Source organism: Dryobates pubescens, chromosome 4, assembly GCF_014839835.1.
Source record: "Dryobates pubescens isolate bDryPub1 chromosome 4, bDryPub1.pri, whole genome shotgun sequence".
Classification (NCBI taxonomy): domain Eukaryota; kingdom Metazoa; phylum Chordata; class Aves; order Piciformes; family Picidae; genus Dryobates; species Dryobates pubescens.
Window position 1 is genome coordinate 20,850,546 of NC_071615.1, and position 13,246 is coordinate 20,863,791.

At 43.7% G+C, this 13,246-nt stretch overlaps 1 protein-coding gene across 2 annotated transcripts; it reads right to left on the minus strand.

The window, feature by feature from the left end:
* Nucleotides 1-922: 922 nt before the first annotated feature.
* LZTFL1 (leucine zipper transcription factor like 1) lies at nt 923-9,269 on the minus strand. 2 transcript variants are annotated; one of them, XM_054160916.1, is made up of 9 exons: nt 9,200-9,269; nt 8,003-8,127; nt 6,863-7,057; nt 6,350-6,410; nt 5,499-5,567; nt 4,220-4,285; nt 4,021-4,098; nt 1,802-1,960; nt 923-1,052 (listed from the first exon to the last, which is right to left on the minus strand). In XM_054160916.1, the coding sequence occupies exons 1-9, from the start codon at nt 9,200-9,202 to the stop codon at nt 1,011-1,013; spliced, it is 798 nt and encodes a 265-aa protein (XP_054016891.1). In that variant the 5' UTR covers nt 9,203-9,269; the 3' UTR covers nt 923-1,010. The 2 variants fall into 2 exon arrangements, with proteins under 2 accessions (XP_054016891.1, XP_054016890.1); XM_054160915.1 differs by having other exon boundaries at nt 1,802-1,975.
* Nucleotides 9,270-13,246: the final 3,977 nt, after the last annotated feature.

Sequence of the window (13,246 nt, forward strand, 5' to 3'; positions counted from 1 at the left end):
CAACTACAGAAGCTGATCCCTATAAAATGCAGGTTTACAAGGAGACAAGGTGGAAGTTTCCATGTGCTATTAGTATTAATAAAAAGTAATTCTAAGTACTAGAAGCAAAAAGCTCTACCATTCAAACCAAAAGCCATAAAAAATAATAACCAGTTTACATTTTCTTTCTATGGCAGCTTCCAACAGATAGCTGGTTTTGGTATTTAGTCCTCTGCTCATATCGGAGGATTATAAATAAATAAATACATCAATCAATCAGTACAATGGAGTAGCAAATACTCAGACATTTTTTATCTCAAGAAATTCTGAACTTCCAGTACTAAATTACTTCCACTAGAGAGACACTCCTGTGTGGCTCAGGGCACAGACCAGTGCACCCATGCATCAGTCTAGTGGCTCCTTTTAAGACTGGCCAGATACCAAAAAGCGAATGGCCAGGAACCTACCTACATAGACTGGGCTTGAAGAGCTCAAAGGTCTTTTCCAGCCTGGTTAATTCTCTGTGTGTGTATTATAAGTAAAATGATCAGGGGGATGGAGCACCTCTGCCCCTGCTTACTGCAGAGGGGGTTGGGACTAGATGGCCTTCAGAGGTCCCTTCCAACCCAGACCATTCTGTGATACAGTTACAAACTGTGGGCAGAAATTTCCACAAGAGTTTTAAGTTCCACTTCTGTCCCCCTACAACACAGGTTTAAGGTATCCATGCTGCCAAGTACATAACTCTTTTGTGCTCTCTCCATGCTACACTCCCTTGCCATGTGGTGGCTAGGTGCTGCACACACCAGCCCAGCCCACTGATCTAGGCCTGGCTTATCAAACATCAAGGCACAGCCCACTAGAAATCCTCTTGAAGGAATAATTTCTAGTCTGGTTTAAAGACAACTTCCCAGAGCAGGACACAGACCAGAGGAAGGATGTTTGGGCAGACAAAGAGCAGCACTTACTTGGCCAGCTTCTTACGCAGATCCTTTATCTGCTCATTCTTCTTGCTGAGGATCTCTTTCATGTTACGGTAGGCAGCTGTTTGCTGAAATTTTCTTCTCCAGCTCCTACATAAATATCACCAACACATTATTTCTACATTCTGAAAGCCAAATGAATATGATTTCTCAAAAATAAAGATTACTTCTTTCCCCTCAAGTTCCAGAACAGTCTTTTCTCTTACTTACTCGACCTAGATGCAGTCAGTGAGTAGATTCATAGAAGACTATGGGGAGAAATAAACATTTCCTAATGAAGCCATGCTAGGAGTCCTCTGAAGAACACTTGCCCTCTACAGCTCCCTGAAAGGAGGTTGTAATGAGGCTGGTGTTGGCCTCTTCTGCCAAGTAACCAGTGATAGTACAAGAGGAAATAGGTTTAAGCTGTGCCAGGGGAGGTTTAGATTGGACATTAGGAAAATCTTCTTTATGAAGGAGTGGTCAGGCATAGGAACAGGCTGCCCAGGGAGGTAGTGGCGTCACCATCCCTGGAGGTGTTCAGGAAGCTGTAGATGTGGTGCTTCAGGATATAGTTTAGTGGTCATGGTTGGACTCAATGATCTTATGATTCCATGAGTCAAAGACTGGGAATGCACAAATGGGCAATTTTGAGGTATTCATACAGTTAAAAACACACAGTTACTTCTGAGTTTGCTCTTTTATACACAATGTGCTTTTCCCCTGGAATAAAAGAAATAAAAATACACAGACACAAGTGTGGCCCAGTAAACTCTGCAGCCTGCAGTTTATGCTTGTTAAATTTGTGATCAGCTGAAAAACCAAGGGCTCTTGCTGCTCCATCACAATGAAACACTAACCTTCTGAGCTGCGGAAAGCTGATCCTGAACCTTAAGCAGGTCATGTTTTGTTGTCACCAAGTCGTCTTCCAAGAATTTTTGGTTTTCAGTAGCATCATTCAAAGTCTTCTCAAACTGGCTCTTCAAAGTTGCCACTTTATTTTCCAGTTCAGTAATATCCTGGTTTGCATCAGTCTTCAATAGAAGAAATATTTCAAATATGTCAAATGCAAGAGAAGAAAATGTTTCAAATGCTAAATGCATAACTCCACCAAGTGGGTACATCTGAAATGTTTAATAATTATGTCTACATTATTCCTGTAAAGCCTAAATGAGAAATGCTTTAACCAAAAACCAAACCAACAACACAACCAAAAAAGCTATGGCATTAATTTACAACTCTACAAATGTGTTAATAATGCATTTTGGAGATGGCTGCATTTCCATTTTCAAACCACACTGTCTCCAGTTTAGCTCAAACTCTCCAAAGTATGATACATGATGAGGCTGAAACAGCAGCACCTTAAAAAGAACAAAAATCTAAAACTAAGGAAGCTCTGCTCCTTTTGTTTCTGGCAGGTGAGACTCGAGCAGAGAAGATGTTGAGACTGAGTGGCAGGGTGCAGTGGCCGCAGAGCTCTGCATTGTGTATCATGTTTTGCATCAGAACAGACCATTCCTCCAACCTGTGGCTTAGGTCAGTTATGTCCAAATTCAATATCCTCAAGCTGAACCAACTGAACAGAGCAGGTCCTCCCAAACCATGCTTCATACTCAGGGTGAGAAACCATACTAACCAGCAAAAAAGAAGCAGAAATCAGCAGAACTAAGAGTTGGTCCTTCAGAACTGCTGTGGTTTGGCAGTCATTTGTCTGTCCAGAGAGTTTGTATGCTGCTGCTCTGAAAAGCAGCTGGGTTCCTAAGATTTTATTGACACCCATCCTATCTAAATATGGAGGGAAACTAGAGGAAATTCAGCAGCTTCTCCACTCAATTAATACTTTGTCTAAAGTTGTGCATTTCAGCACTCTATCTGCTAGCTAGTTTGCACAAAAGACCTGTCTGGCTGTAAATAGAGAAATGTCACAGCTGGAGAACAGACTAGAGAGAGCAAATCAACACATGAAAGCTGAAGATAATCAGCAACTCTGACACTGGGTCCATTTCCTGTTTAATCAGGATGAGATTTGGTTCCAGTCTTTTAAAACTACAAGCATTATTATGCAGGATTTAATAAACCCATTGAATATTTCAAACCTTTAATAATTCAAGGTTTAACACAACAGATAAAGAAAATATTTGCCAGGACTGATAAATAAATACTATACAATTCAAATACAGACTTTAAAAGTTACTAGATAAAATGGTAACATATTAAGAAAGCCAAGTACATACCATAAACCAGTTAGATAGAAAGCAAAAATAAAAAGAAAGGGGATTAAAATATGGAAATTAAGGTGGAAAACATTTTAGGATATTGAACTTCACTTCCAAATCTATAAAGACCTCTTGCTGCAAGTATGTGGTGGGGCCTGTTCCATGTGCTCCAGATTCCTAAGGACTGCATCTAAAGAGAATCCACATTGTGTCCAGAGAATTCTTTGCCAGCTGTGCCTGGTTTCGTATATATTTATTTACCCCTTTTCCTTATACCTTTAAAACTTTCCTTTTACTCAAATGCCTTTTATATTCTGTTAAACTTCTTTTTTTACTTCCAGATTGTTTCTTTCATGAATTTACCTCTCTTTTCTCCTGCCTAATTTGCTTTCCCCTACTGGGAAAAAAGGGAAAGGGAAGGCAATCTAAATCTGTTCCATTTGGGCTTTTGGACTACAGGAAAGCTTAAACCACAACACGGTGTTATAAAGCTCAGGTTAGATATCAGTCTTTCATTAGTAAACTGGAAGAAACAAACTAATTTGTATCTGCTTGCATAGACATCACCCCTGAGAAGAAAAACCCTGGAACACTACTCCCTGAGAGCACCTGAGATACTCCTTTCTGATCATGGTTTCTCATGGTCTCTGTGACATGAAATACACGTTATATTAACTAACATTCTGGATGAGCTGCTGACACACAGACCAGCAGCAGCAGACAATGTCTGCAGGAACAAGAGAATGCCAGCTTGAACTTCTGCATGTGCCAGCAAAGAAACACCACAGGCACCAACCTCTCAGACATAACAGGCAACTGCTGTGTAAAATGGAGGTGTTGGTGGAAATCTTGATGATATTTACCTTTTGATCTCCTTGGATCACCTGTAAATCCTTCAGTGACTTCTCTAGTTTGACTTTCTCATCTAGTGCAGCTGTAGCCTGCAATACATTGACAGTGTAAAACCTCAGAATCATTTTAGCCAAAACCAAAAGAATGACAATCATGGAATTCTTACAATATGCAACCAGCACTAAGCATCCAAGTCTAGAAGGATTTTACCTGTGTTTCTATGGTCCTGAGCCTGGCCTTCAATTTCTCATTTTCTTCTTGGAGACAAGCAACTGTCTGAGTTAACAAACAGGAAAAGTCTGTGAACCCTCTTGTGCTATTTTCAATTTCCTAATATTTCAGGTAAGAAAACAGCTTCATAGGTTAGGAAAGCAAACAAGCTTCTAAAGCTTTACAAAGATAAGAAATGAGCAGACCATTTATTTATTGTCCTCGGCCTTAGCAAGAAATCCAAGTCTCCAGTTCTGGTGTAACATACAGGACTGGTGACTTAATAACTATCAAGATGCAGGACAGACAGAACTTCAAATCTCTTGTATTTTCAATCAACAGCCAAGCAAGAATTTATGCATAGCTCCTGTTTAAAGAGACAAGTGCCAGGTTACCCTGCATTTTCTTCTGCTTCACAGGAAGTAGCCAAGTTTCAGTGAGCAGAGTAAATTCACAATGCAAATGATGAAGAAAAGTCATCATATGTAGATATTCAACCCAAACTGCTATGAAACAGACTGAAATTATTGTTGTAAGACAGTCACCTTGACCTGTAAGAAAATACAAGTCTGAATTCTGGAATGCTTTGATTCAGACACTGTACTTGACAGATCACTGTAGGAATGCAGGCTAAAGGACAGAAAATGCAACTCCTTGCTAAATATCTCCACACCCTTAACTTAGAAGTGTACTGGAAGAAGTGTGGCATTTACAAACAGTTCAACATAAACAAGTGCAATAAAAAATACTGATAAACAGGTGTTTTGTGATTCTGAAAATCTTTAGCAAGTGGAAAAGTTTTCAAAACTATTAAATTCCCAATTCCTGTTTCTTTAGGAGGAACTTAACCAACCAGCAAAAGAAAAAAGTCTGAATGTAGTAAGACTGACTTCAAGTGAGACAGAAAATGTTCTATAACCTAAGCACTTCATCCAGCTAATATTTTAATTTCCTTTCTTCTTGGAAAGCCAGCTGCATGGAACAAACTGAATACTGGTTTCTATTAATTTACCTCATTAAATTGAAAGATAAGTATTTACAATGGCCTAAGTGCTTTTGCAAAAGGAAAGTCAGTAATTAGATATTGGAGACCATAACCACACAAGAAATGTAAAAGGCTTTACAATATTTATTGCTCTCTTAGCATTATTTCACATTCTGGAGGATGTTACCTTGATGTCTATACAGAGACAGGCACACTACAGAAACAGTAGTGTAGAGCTACTCAGATGAGTAAGCAGCACAGTCACTGACCACAACTGAACAGACAAGTTCTTACCTTGTTCAGCAGCTCTGACCCACCTTCATTTAATGGGGCCAGTTTGGGTTTAATGAGATCTGCACTGGGCTAAAGAAATAAAGGTTAAAAAAAAAAAAATATCAATTCTACAGATTTCTAGGAAGAAGATTATACATTTAGCCTGTAAAATAACTACTGGCAGCCAATTCAGCTTTCTCTTGTAAAGCAAATGAATGACCCTTATCTCAAGTTCATTTCTAAGATACATGGGCTTCTAAGTTACATACTTCACTTTCAGCTAAGGTTAAATAACAGCACTGCATAGAGGCATGAAAGGATGAATTTACAAAAGACTACTTATGCTGCAGCCACCAAAAGACAAAGCAGCAAAGAAGAAAAAAATGAGTCATTGTAAGAGTAAAAAACATTAACACAGCTTCAAATATGTATAAATATTTAAGCAAACTATGAACTAAGTATACCTTTATGCTACAAACCATAATCATGCAAGATAAGTTAAGAGTCATATCTGCATTGTGGAATCTTCCTAGCTCTTGACTCCATGCTGCAATGTTCCAGTCTACCCCAGTTTCCAGGGGGAAGAGAACCCAAGAGCAGACCCTCCAGCACACCTCGATGTGCCTGACTCTGGGATGAGGATCAGGAGGCAGAAGCTGCCATACGGAAACAGCTAAGAAAGTTCAGTGTAAACCTGGTGCTGAACTGCAAAATGCTGCTTTCTGGAGTGATCCAAAGATTGCTTTGAAAAAGGGGTGGCAGGGGGTGTTTCTGAATTTTCTCTCTTAAGCACAAAGAGCACAATGCATTTTAAACATCTCTCTCAACTCCACATGACACTTGACTATGATTTGATTAAAATAAAACTCTACCTTCTTGTTTGAAGATGTAAATTCTGACTTTTCAAATTCAGCAACCTGCTCCAACAGTTCTCTTGAAAAGAAAAAGAAAAGGAGGCATTCATTTACCCCAAAAGCTAACCTATGAAACACATTTTACCAGGCTGATGCCACACTCTGTATTGCATGTAAGATTCTCAGTAGAAGTCAAGAATTAAGTCCTACACAAATACAATAAATGCAGCAGATCATGCCATGCTATAGTATGGTATATGCATTAGAACTGTAAGGTGTAGCATCACTGATTAAAATACCCAATTGGAAAAGGCTTTTTAAGCAAATCCTATTGCCTGCTTTTAACTGATTCATTCAAGTAAGGGCACTGCAAATAACTTCTGACAAGCCTGATTAAAGCCTTGAAACTAACCTATCGTTGACATAAACCAAAAGAAGAGGATTCTATGGTTACAAAACCAGAATGCAAACAGTCACTGGTTGGAAGGTTTCTCATGGCTGCAGGGCATTCTGTGCAGCCCAGGGTGTTACCGGTTCTCCAAGTCCGAGACGTCTGTCTGCAGCCTGAGGTACCACTTCTCAGCCTGCGAGAAGAGCTGCCGCAGAAGCAACACGTTGGTGTAGGTTGTGTTTATGAGCTCTGATTCCACTTCACTGTGCACAACAGTCTGCAGTCCATCCAGCATGTCTGTCACCTCATCAACTGTGAAGGTCTCCTCAACCAGTCTAAAAAGAGCGTTGGAGATGAGTCAGGTGTGATAATGATGACAATCACAGAATGGCTCAGGTTGGAAGGGACCTCAGAGCTCATCTACTCCAACCTCCCCACTATGGGCAGGGACACCTCTCAACAAGACTCAGCTGCTCAAGGCCTCACTCAGCCTGGCCTTTAACACCCTCAGGGAGGAGACATCCACAGCCTCCCTGGCAGCCTATTCCAGAGCCTCACCACCTTCATACTGAAAAACATCTTCCTAAGCTCGAGTCTCACCCTGCTCTCCCTCAGCTTCAAACCATTCACCCTTGTCCTGTCTCCAGACACCCTGATTAAAGTCCCCCTGCATCCTTCCTGTAGGATCCCATAAGCTATTGGAAGGTAGCTACATCTCCCTAGAGTCTTCTCTTCTCCAGGCTGAAGACCACCAACTCCCTCAGCCTATCCTCACAGCAGAGGTATTCAAGTCCTTGGATCATTTTTGTCGCCTCCTCTGGACTCACTACAACAGGTCTGTGTCCTTCTTACGATGACAGTTTCGCATTGTTATGAGACCTCACCACAGATATCATTCTTCTGTAATGCAACATCCCTCTGAAAACATCTACTGCCAGTAGTTGCTAGAGGACTATGGCACTACTAATTGCTCACTGTATTCAAACTCTCTCTTGGAAACATTACATTTATAGATACTACTCAGTCTTGCACCAGATTTAGACCTCAGAAGCAATAAAGAAAGCAAAGCCATGCTGTTGACACCTATGTATTAATTGAACAACATTAAAGAGACTCCTAACATTTGCAAAACTGGTGGCTCTCTCTTCCTAGCTAAGCACATACAAATGTCAATGGAAAAAAAGCTGTCCCACACCGCATCTAAGCCTGCAATTGTTGCTAGAATATTTTGCTTTATTCTTGCTCAGAGCCACCACCACCCACCCCCCCGCCCCCCGTACCTGCTGTCCTTAAGGTCCTGGAAACAAGAATCCACTGTTTTGATGCACAGGCCACGCTTGAAACGAGCAAAACGCATGTAGCTGATCACTTCATTCTGGTGGTGCTCGTTAAGGCCCAGCTCTGCCTGCAGACAAGGGCATAAACACAAAGATGCCCTGGAACAAGCCAAAATGGAGCACAAGCACTGTGCAGACTTGCCTTTTACTCCTTTCTGTGCTTGCTTTCATAGGCTTAGCATGTTAACAAGCCACGCTTTCATGGCTGTTACCCCTACATACCTCACAGAAATGTTCTTCCTTTAACAGGATGGAAAGCAAGGCCACAAGTGACTTACTTTTGTAAGAAAAGACACAAAATTGGAGCCAATCAGAGGGCCAGAACCAGAAAGCCTGCAGGAGAATAAATCCTGCTTGTGCAGCAGAACAACTCACAAGGAGGCACAACAAGGCACAAATGGGAGTTTATCAGCACAGCCCTGGAGAGCTGATGAGCCACAGGTGAAATCAGGTTTCATTTACACCCCCCTGCAGTGAGTTAGGATTGCTGGTATTGGAGGCAGGTGTGCAGCTACTCAGACAAAACAGTGAAACCAATCACCTTGTCCTTATTAACCCAGCTGCAAAGGGTAGCTCGAGTGAAAAGGCAACACCTGGAACCCTGAGCACAGATCTCAGCTGCTTAAAAATTAAAGGCAGAAAAAGAAAACAGCAACAGTAGTAAATAAACTCGCACAATGGGTTGCAAGCATGATGCTTCCTATAAAGTCCCACATCTTGCAAATGAGAAAACATGTGAAAAGCTCAACTGATGCTCTCTTTGCAGGGTTTTCTTCAGGTGAAAAGTTTCTATTCATTATAGACGGGAGACATGCCAGCACGTGCACTGAAACCTCACAATCTAGACAGCAGACTCAAAAGGGCATTAAACTAACACATAAAGACAGAAAGGCTAAAGCTGTTGTGCTGCAAGCGCAGTTAAGCACACGGGGCACTGAAGCCTGCAGGAACTCCAGGCCCCACCACTCTCCACAGGGTCGCACGGCGTGACGCGGGTGCTCAGACGGCGGGTAGCGGCAGCAGCCCCTTCTGCCCAGAGAGCCTTGACCGAACCGCCTCCCTGCCCCTCCTCAGAGCCGGCCTCCCGCCCATCTCCGTCGCTGCTGCGCCGGGAGGTGGGGAGCAAGGCCTTCTACTCACCATGGCGGCCGCGGCGCCCGGCGGCTAACGGCAGGCTCGGCGTTGCCATGGAGAAGGCAGCCTCGCGAGCACCCTTGCGGCGCTCCTATTGGTGGCGATTCGCTTACGTCACCCATCTCGCCCGCCGCCCCGCCTTCCCAGCAGCCGTTTCCCGGGCAACCTGCGCAGCCCCGCTGCCTCTACGCACAGCCCCGGCCGTCCGGCAGCAGCCTGTCGCCGGCAAGCAGCAGGGAATGCTGCAAGGGACGGGCGAGAATCATCCAGGTGAGCTGTCTGACCACCTCAGGGCTGACCACTGTATTGTTAAGGGCATTGTCCATATGCCTCTTAAAAAGTGACAGGGGCTAGAGGCATCAATCACCCCTCCCGGAAGCCTATTCCAGGGTCTGACCACGCTCTCGGTGAAGAGATGTCCAGTCTGACCCACCTCTGGTGCAGCTCTGAACCCTTCTCACAGGTCCTGGCACTGGGCATCAGAGAGAAGAGATCGCCATGTTCTTCTCCACATCCCCTCCCTCCTCGGAGAGCTGTAGAGAGCAATGAGGGTGACCCTCAGCCTCCTTCTCTCCAAACCAGACAAACCCAAGGTCCACCACTCCCCACAGGACATTGCTCCTAGTCCTCTCACCAGCTTTGTACTCTCTGGCTGCATTCAAGTAACTTCATCCTTTTTAAAATGTGGGGAACTGCACACAGTACTTGTGATGAGGCCACACAAACGTTTACCATGACAGTCCCCTCTCCTGACCAGCTGGTGATGCTGGGTTTGATGTACCCCAGGATGTGGGGATGCAGGGCTGCCAGGGCACACTGCTAACTTACATAGAGCCTGCTGTCCACCAGCACAGCCAGATCCCTTTCTGCAGAACTGCTTGCCATCCACTTCTCTCCCAGTTTCATAGAGCAGAATCACAAAATCACAAGCTGGATCATCTTGTCCACTCTGCAGGGAGCAGGGCCATCTTGGACTAGATCAGAACACCATCTAACCTGACCTGAATGGTGACAGGGATGGGGCACCTACCACCTCTCTGGGTAACATGGGCCATTGTTTCACCATCCCTAGTGTAAACACTTAAGACCCTAGCACCAAGGACAGGAAGAGGTCTTGTTCAGTATGGCTAAAACCAGAGCACTGGAGGTGCAGGCAAAGGCTTCCAAGAGTTGCAGCCTCCCCTGCAGCCATTCACAGCCAGGTATGGTCACTCACAGCACGCTGCAGGTCTCTTCCACTGTGGATAACGCTTTGCTTGGAGGCTGTCTTAGAGTAAATATGGAGCAGGGGCTGCTGCTGAAGCATGGGGATCTGAAGGGTCAAAGCCTCCACCCCATCAGGAAACTCCCCTGAGGAAAAGGAGATAACAAGTAACAGTGATGACTGTGGTGACAAGGGCCTGCTGTCCCCCTGCCCCCAACAGCTCAGAGGAGCCTGTGCCTTACCGCATGCCCTGGGGCTGTTGTTCTGGCACAAAGATGAGGCCTTCCTCCATCAGCCTCCATCAGTTGTTTTCTGTATTCCTTATTCTATAAAGCTTTTTCTGCTTAGATGATTGTGTTATCTGCTTTTTTCTCCCAGACAAAGCTATCTTTACAGGACAGAAAGGGACACACATCCTCAGTGACACAGAATTTTATTTTTTTTTAATTCCTGAGGTTAAAAGAGGGGGAAAAGGAAAAAAGCATGAAGAAACATTCCAATATACAACCGTCTGTATCTCTGTAACTGTACACATATTGGGACACAGAAAACCTCCTCTTCCTCATCTGGAGCATGAAGTTTGATGTGAAGGGGGTTTGTAATTCTTTGGCAGTTAGGACCAAAAGATGCTTTGAACAAGCGGTTGAGCATAGTTAAAAACAATAGTGCAATTGCCATTTTGTAAGAAGGAGCAAAGTCAGGCTTTTGCAGCTGTTTTGTAACGTGGTACACCCTTGTGCAATACATCTCAGAGATCTTTCATAAAGCAACACTGAGTAGAGGAACACTGTCATTTTCTTAAAGCAGCTGCCTTCACTCCTTCACGTAAACCTCTGCCTCCGTCTTCCAGCAGCCAGAAAACCCACCAATGTACACTCCATTGTGCCATGAGTGTGACATCCCCTGAAATTAATTTCATGGTCAATTTGAAATATTTATTTTATCTTAATTACATTGCTGCAGGTAATAAAAATCCCAGTCCAACAGATCACCTGTAAGCAAACAGAGTGATCAGCTCCCTTGGCACAAGGGCTTCATAAACAGAGATGGAAGGTGCCTGACTGAAAGAATCTCTTACACACACCTCCACTTGTACCAAATCCTTCACTGGGTTTCTGTGGCTCCAGTAATAAACTGTCTGGGTCATTCAAGCAAAAGGTTGGTAATGAGGTATAAGAGACTTCCCTCTTCCCCATGGGATTCCTGTTCTCAAACACTTGATTTGAACAGTTGCACTCCTGTCCACTTGTTGTACTTTAGCACTTGAGTATTTCTTCATTTGCTGTTTTCCCTTTGTCAATACTCATCTTTCTTTTCTACAGGTTTATGGCAAAACAGCCATCAAACCACTCTTACGGGGCAGGAAAATCTGAAGAAAAGACTCAAATGCTAAATAAAAACAACCTAGTGCTTTTATTGCCCTCCTCCCAAACATCTGCTTCAGCCATGAAAGGCTGGCAGGGAAGCATCGAGCCAAGTACTTCAGGAGTTACACCAACAGTGGCTTCAAAGCATTTGCCACAGGATGAAAAAATGCTGGGACTCGGAATGCATAGAGGAAACCCAGAGGCAAGTCTGTCAAATAAGTCTGAATGGAGAGATTTCAAATACTTCTGAGCAGAGTTGTCATATTTTGGCCTAAGACAGTTGGCAGTGTTCCTTTACCTCACATGTGGCATTTTAAGAAAGATATCCTGTCAAGATTAGTATTCTAACTCAAACAGCAGCACACCGCTTTGAGAAACCACACCTAAAAGCTTACGGGAAACTGCAGCAGCCTTCAGTAAGAGCTCAGTGAAATTGCACAGCACAAGGTCCCCAGCACTCCACCTGAAGCAATAAATAGTATCTCCATGCCTACTGCAGTACAAACCAGCTTCAGTGCCGACACCTGCCATAACCCATGAACCATTTAGTGCCTGCACCTTCAGCCTCTTGTCCATTGCACTTCTCTGCACACAGCCAGGTAAGGCTTTAGCTGTTCCCTCAGAAAAGGCGATACCCAGCTTGCACCTTCTGCTGACCCCTCTGCCTGGCAGAGGCAGGGGAATGCACCACCAAGAGTGGGAAGAGGCATCCAAAGGCAAGGGGAAGCTGTTGATGAGCCAGTTACCCAAGCTCGAGGTCCTCCATGGAAAGCAGTCCTTCTTCCACAGTCTTTTCCAGCATCACTGCATTTATACATTGCTAGGAAATGGAATGAATGATCAGCAACCTCTAGCTTTACCTGCAGCATGCTTTACTTTCCTGTGATCACAAATTTCTCTCTACTTCAGCTGCTACTGTTGAAATGTCCATCACTTGCCTGTGATCTTCACCTTTTAAATAAGCAGCCTTTTGCTGTAGGAGATCCCTAATGGATAAAGGATCAAACTGTTGACACAAATGCAGCCTGGACTGTCCTGACTACCTTCCCTAGGAGAGCAGATCCCTCCCTGCTCTTGTTTACACATTTCCAAGTTTGTCCCTTTCCCCTCCTCTAAATAATCCTCTTCAGCTTGTGCCTGGCCTTTTTTCTTCCTTCCCCTCATGTTTTATTTTCTGTCTCCCACCATGACCCCTGTATACCAGCTACAGCTGCCACCAAGAATCAATGGTTCCTGTAGGCAGTCTGCTACCAACTGCTGCACTAAAACCTTTCAGTTCTTTGGAGCGCAATGACATCAGAACTCAGACATGGCTAAAATGATGATGAGAGCTGCTAGGAGAAACAGCCTTTTTGTTCTGCCACAATGTTTTGCCTTTCCATCAGAAGATAGGAATTGCTAAGAGAAAAATTAGCTTTCAGATATTTTGGCAAGAAGTTGAAATTCTATATAGAAAGCACTGAAATTTAGTACAAACAAGAG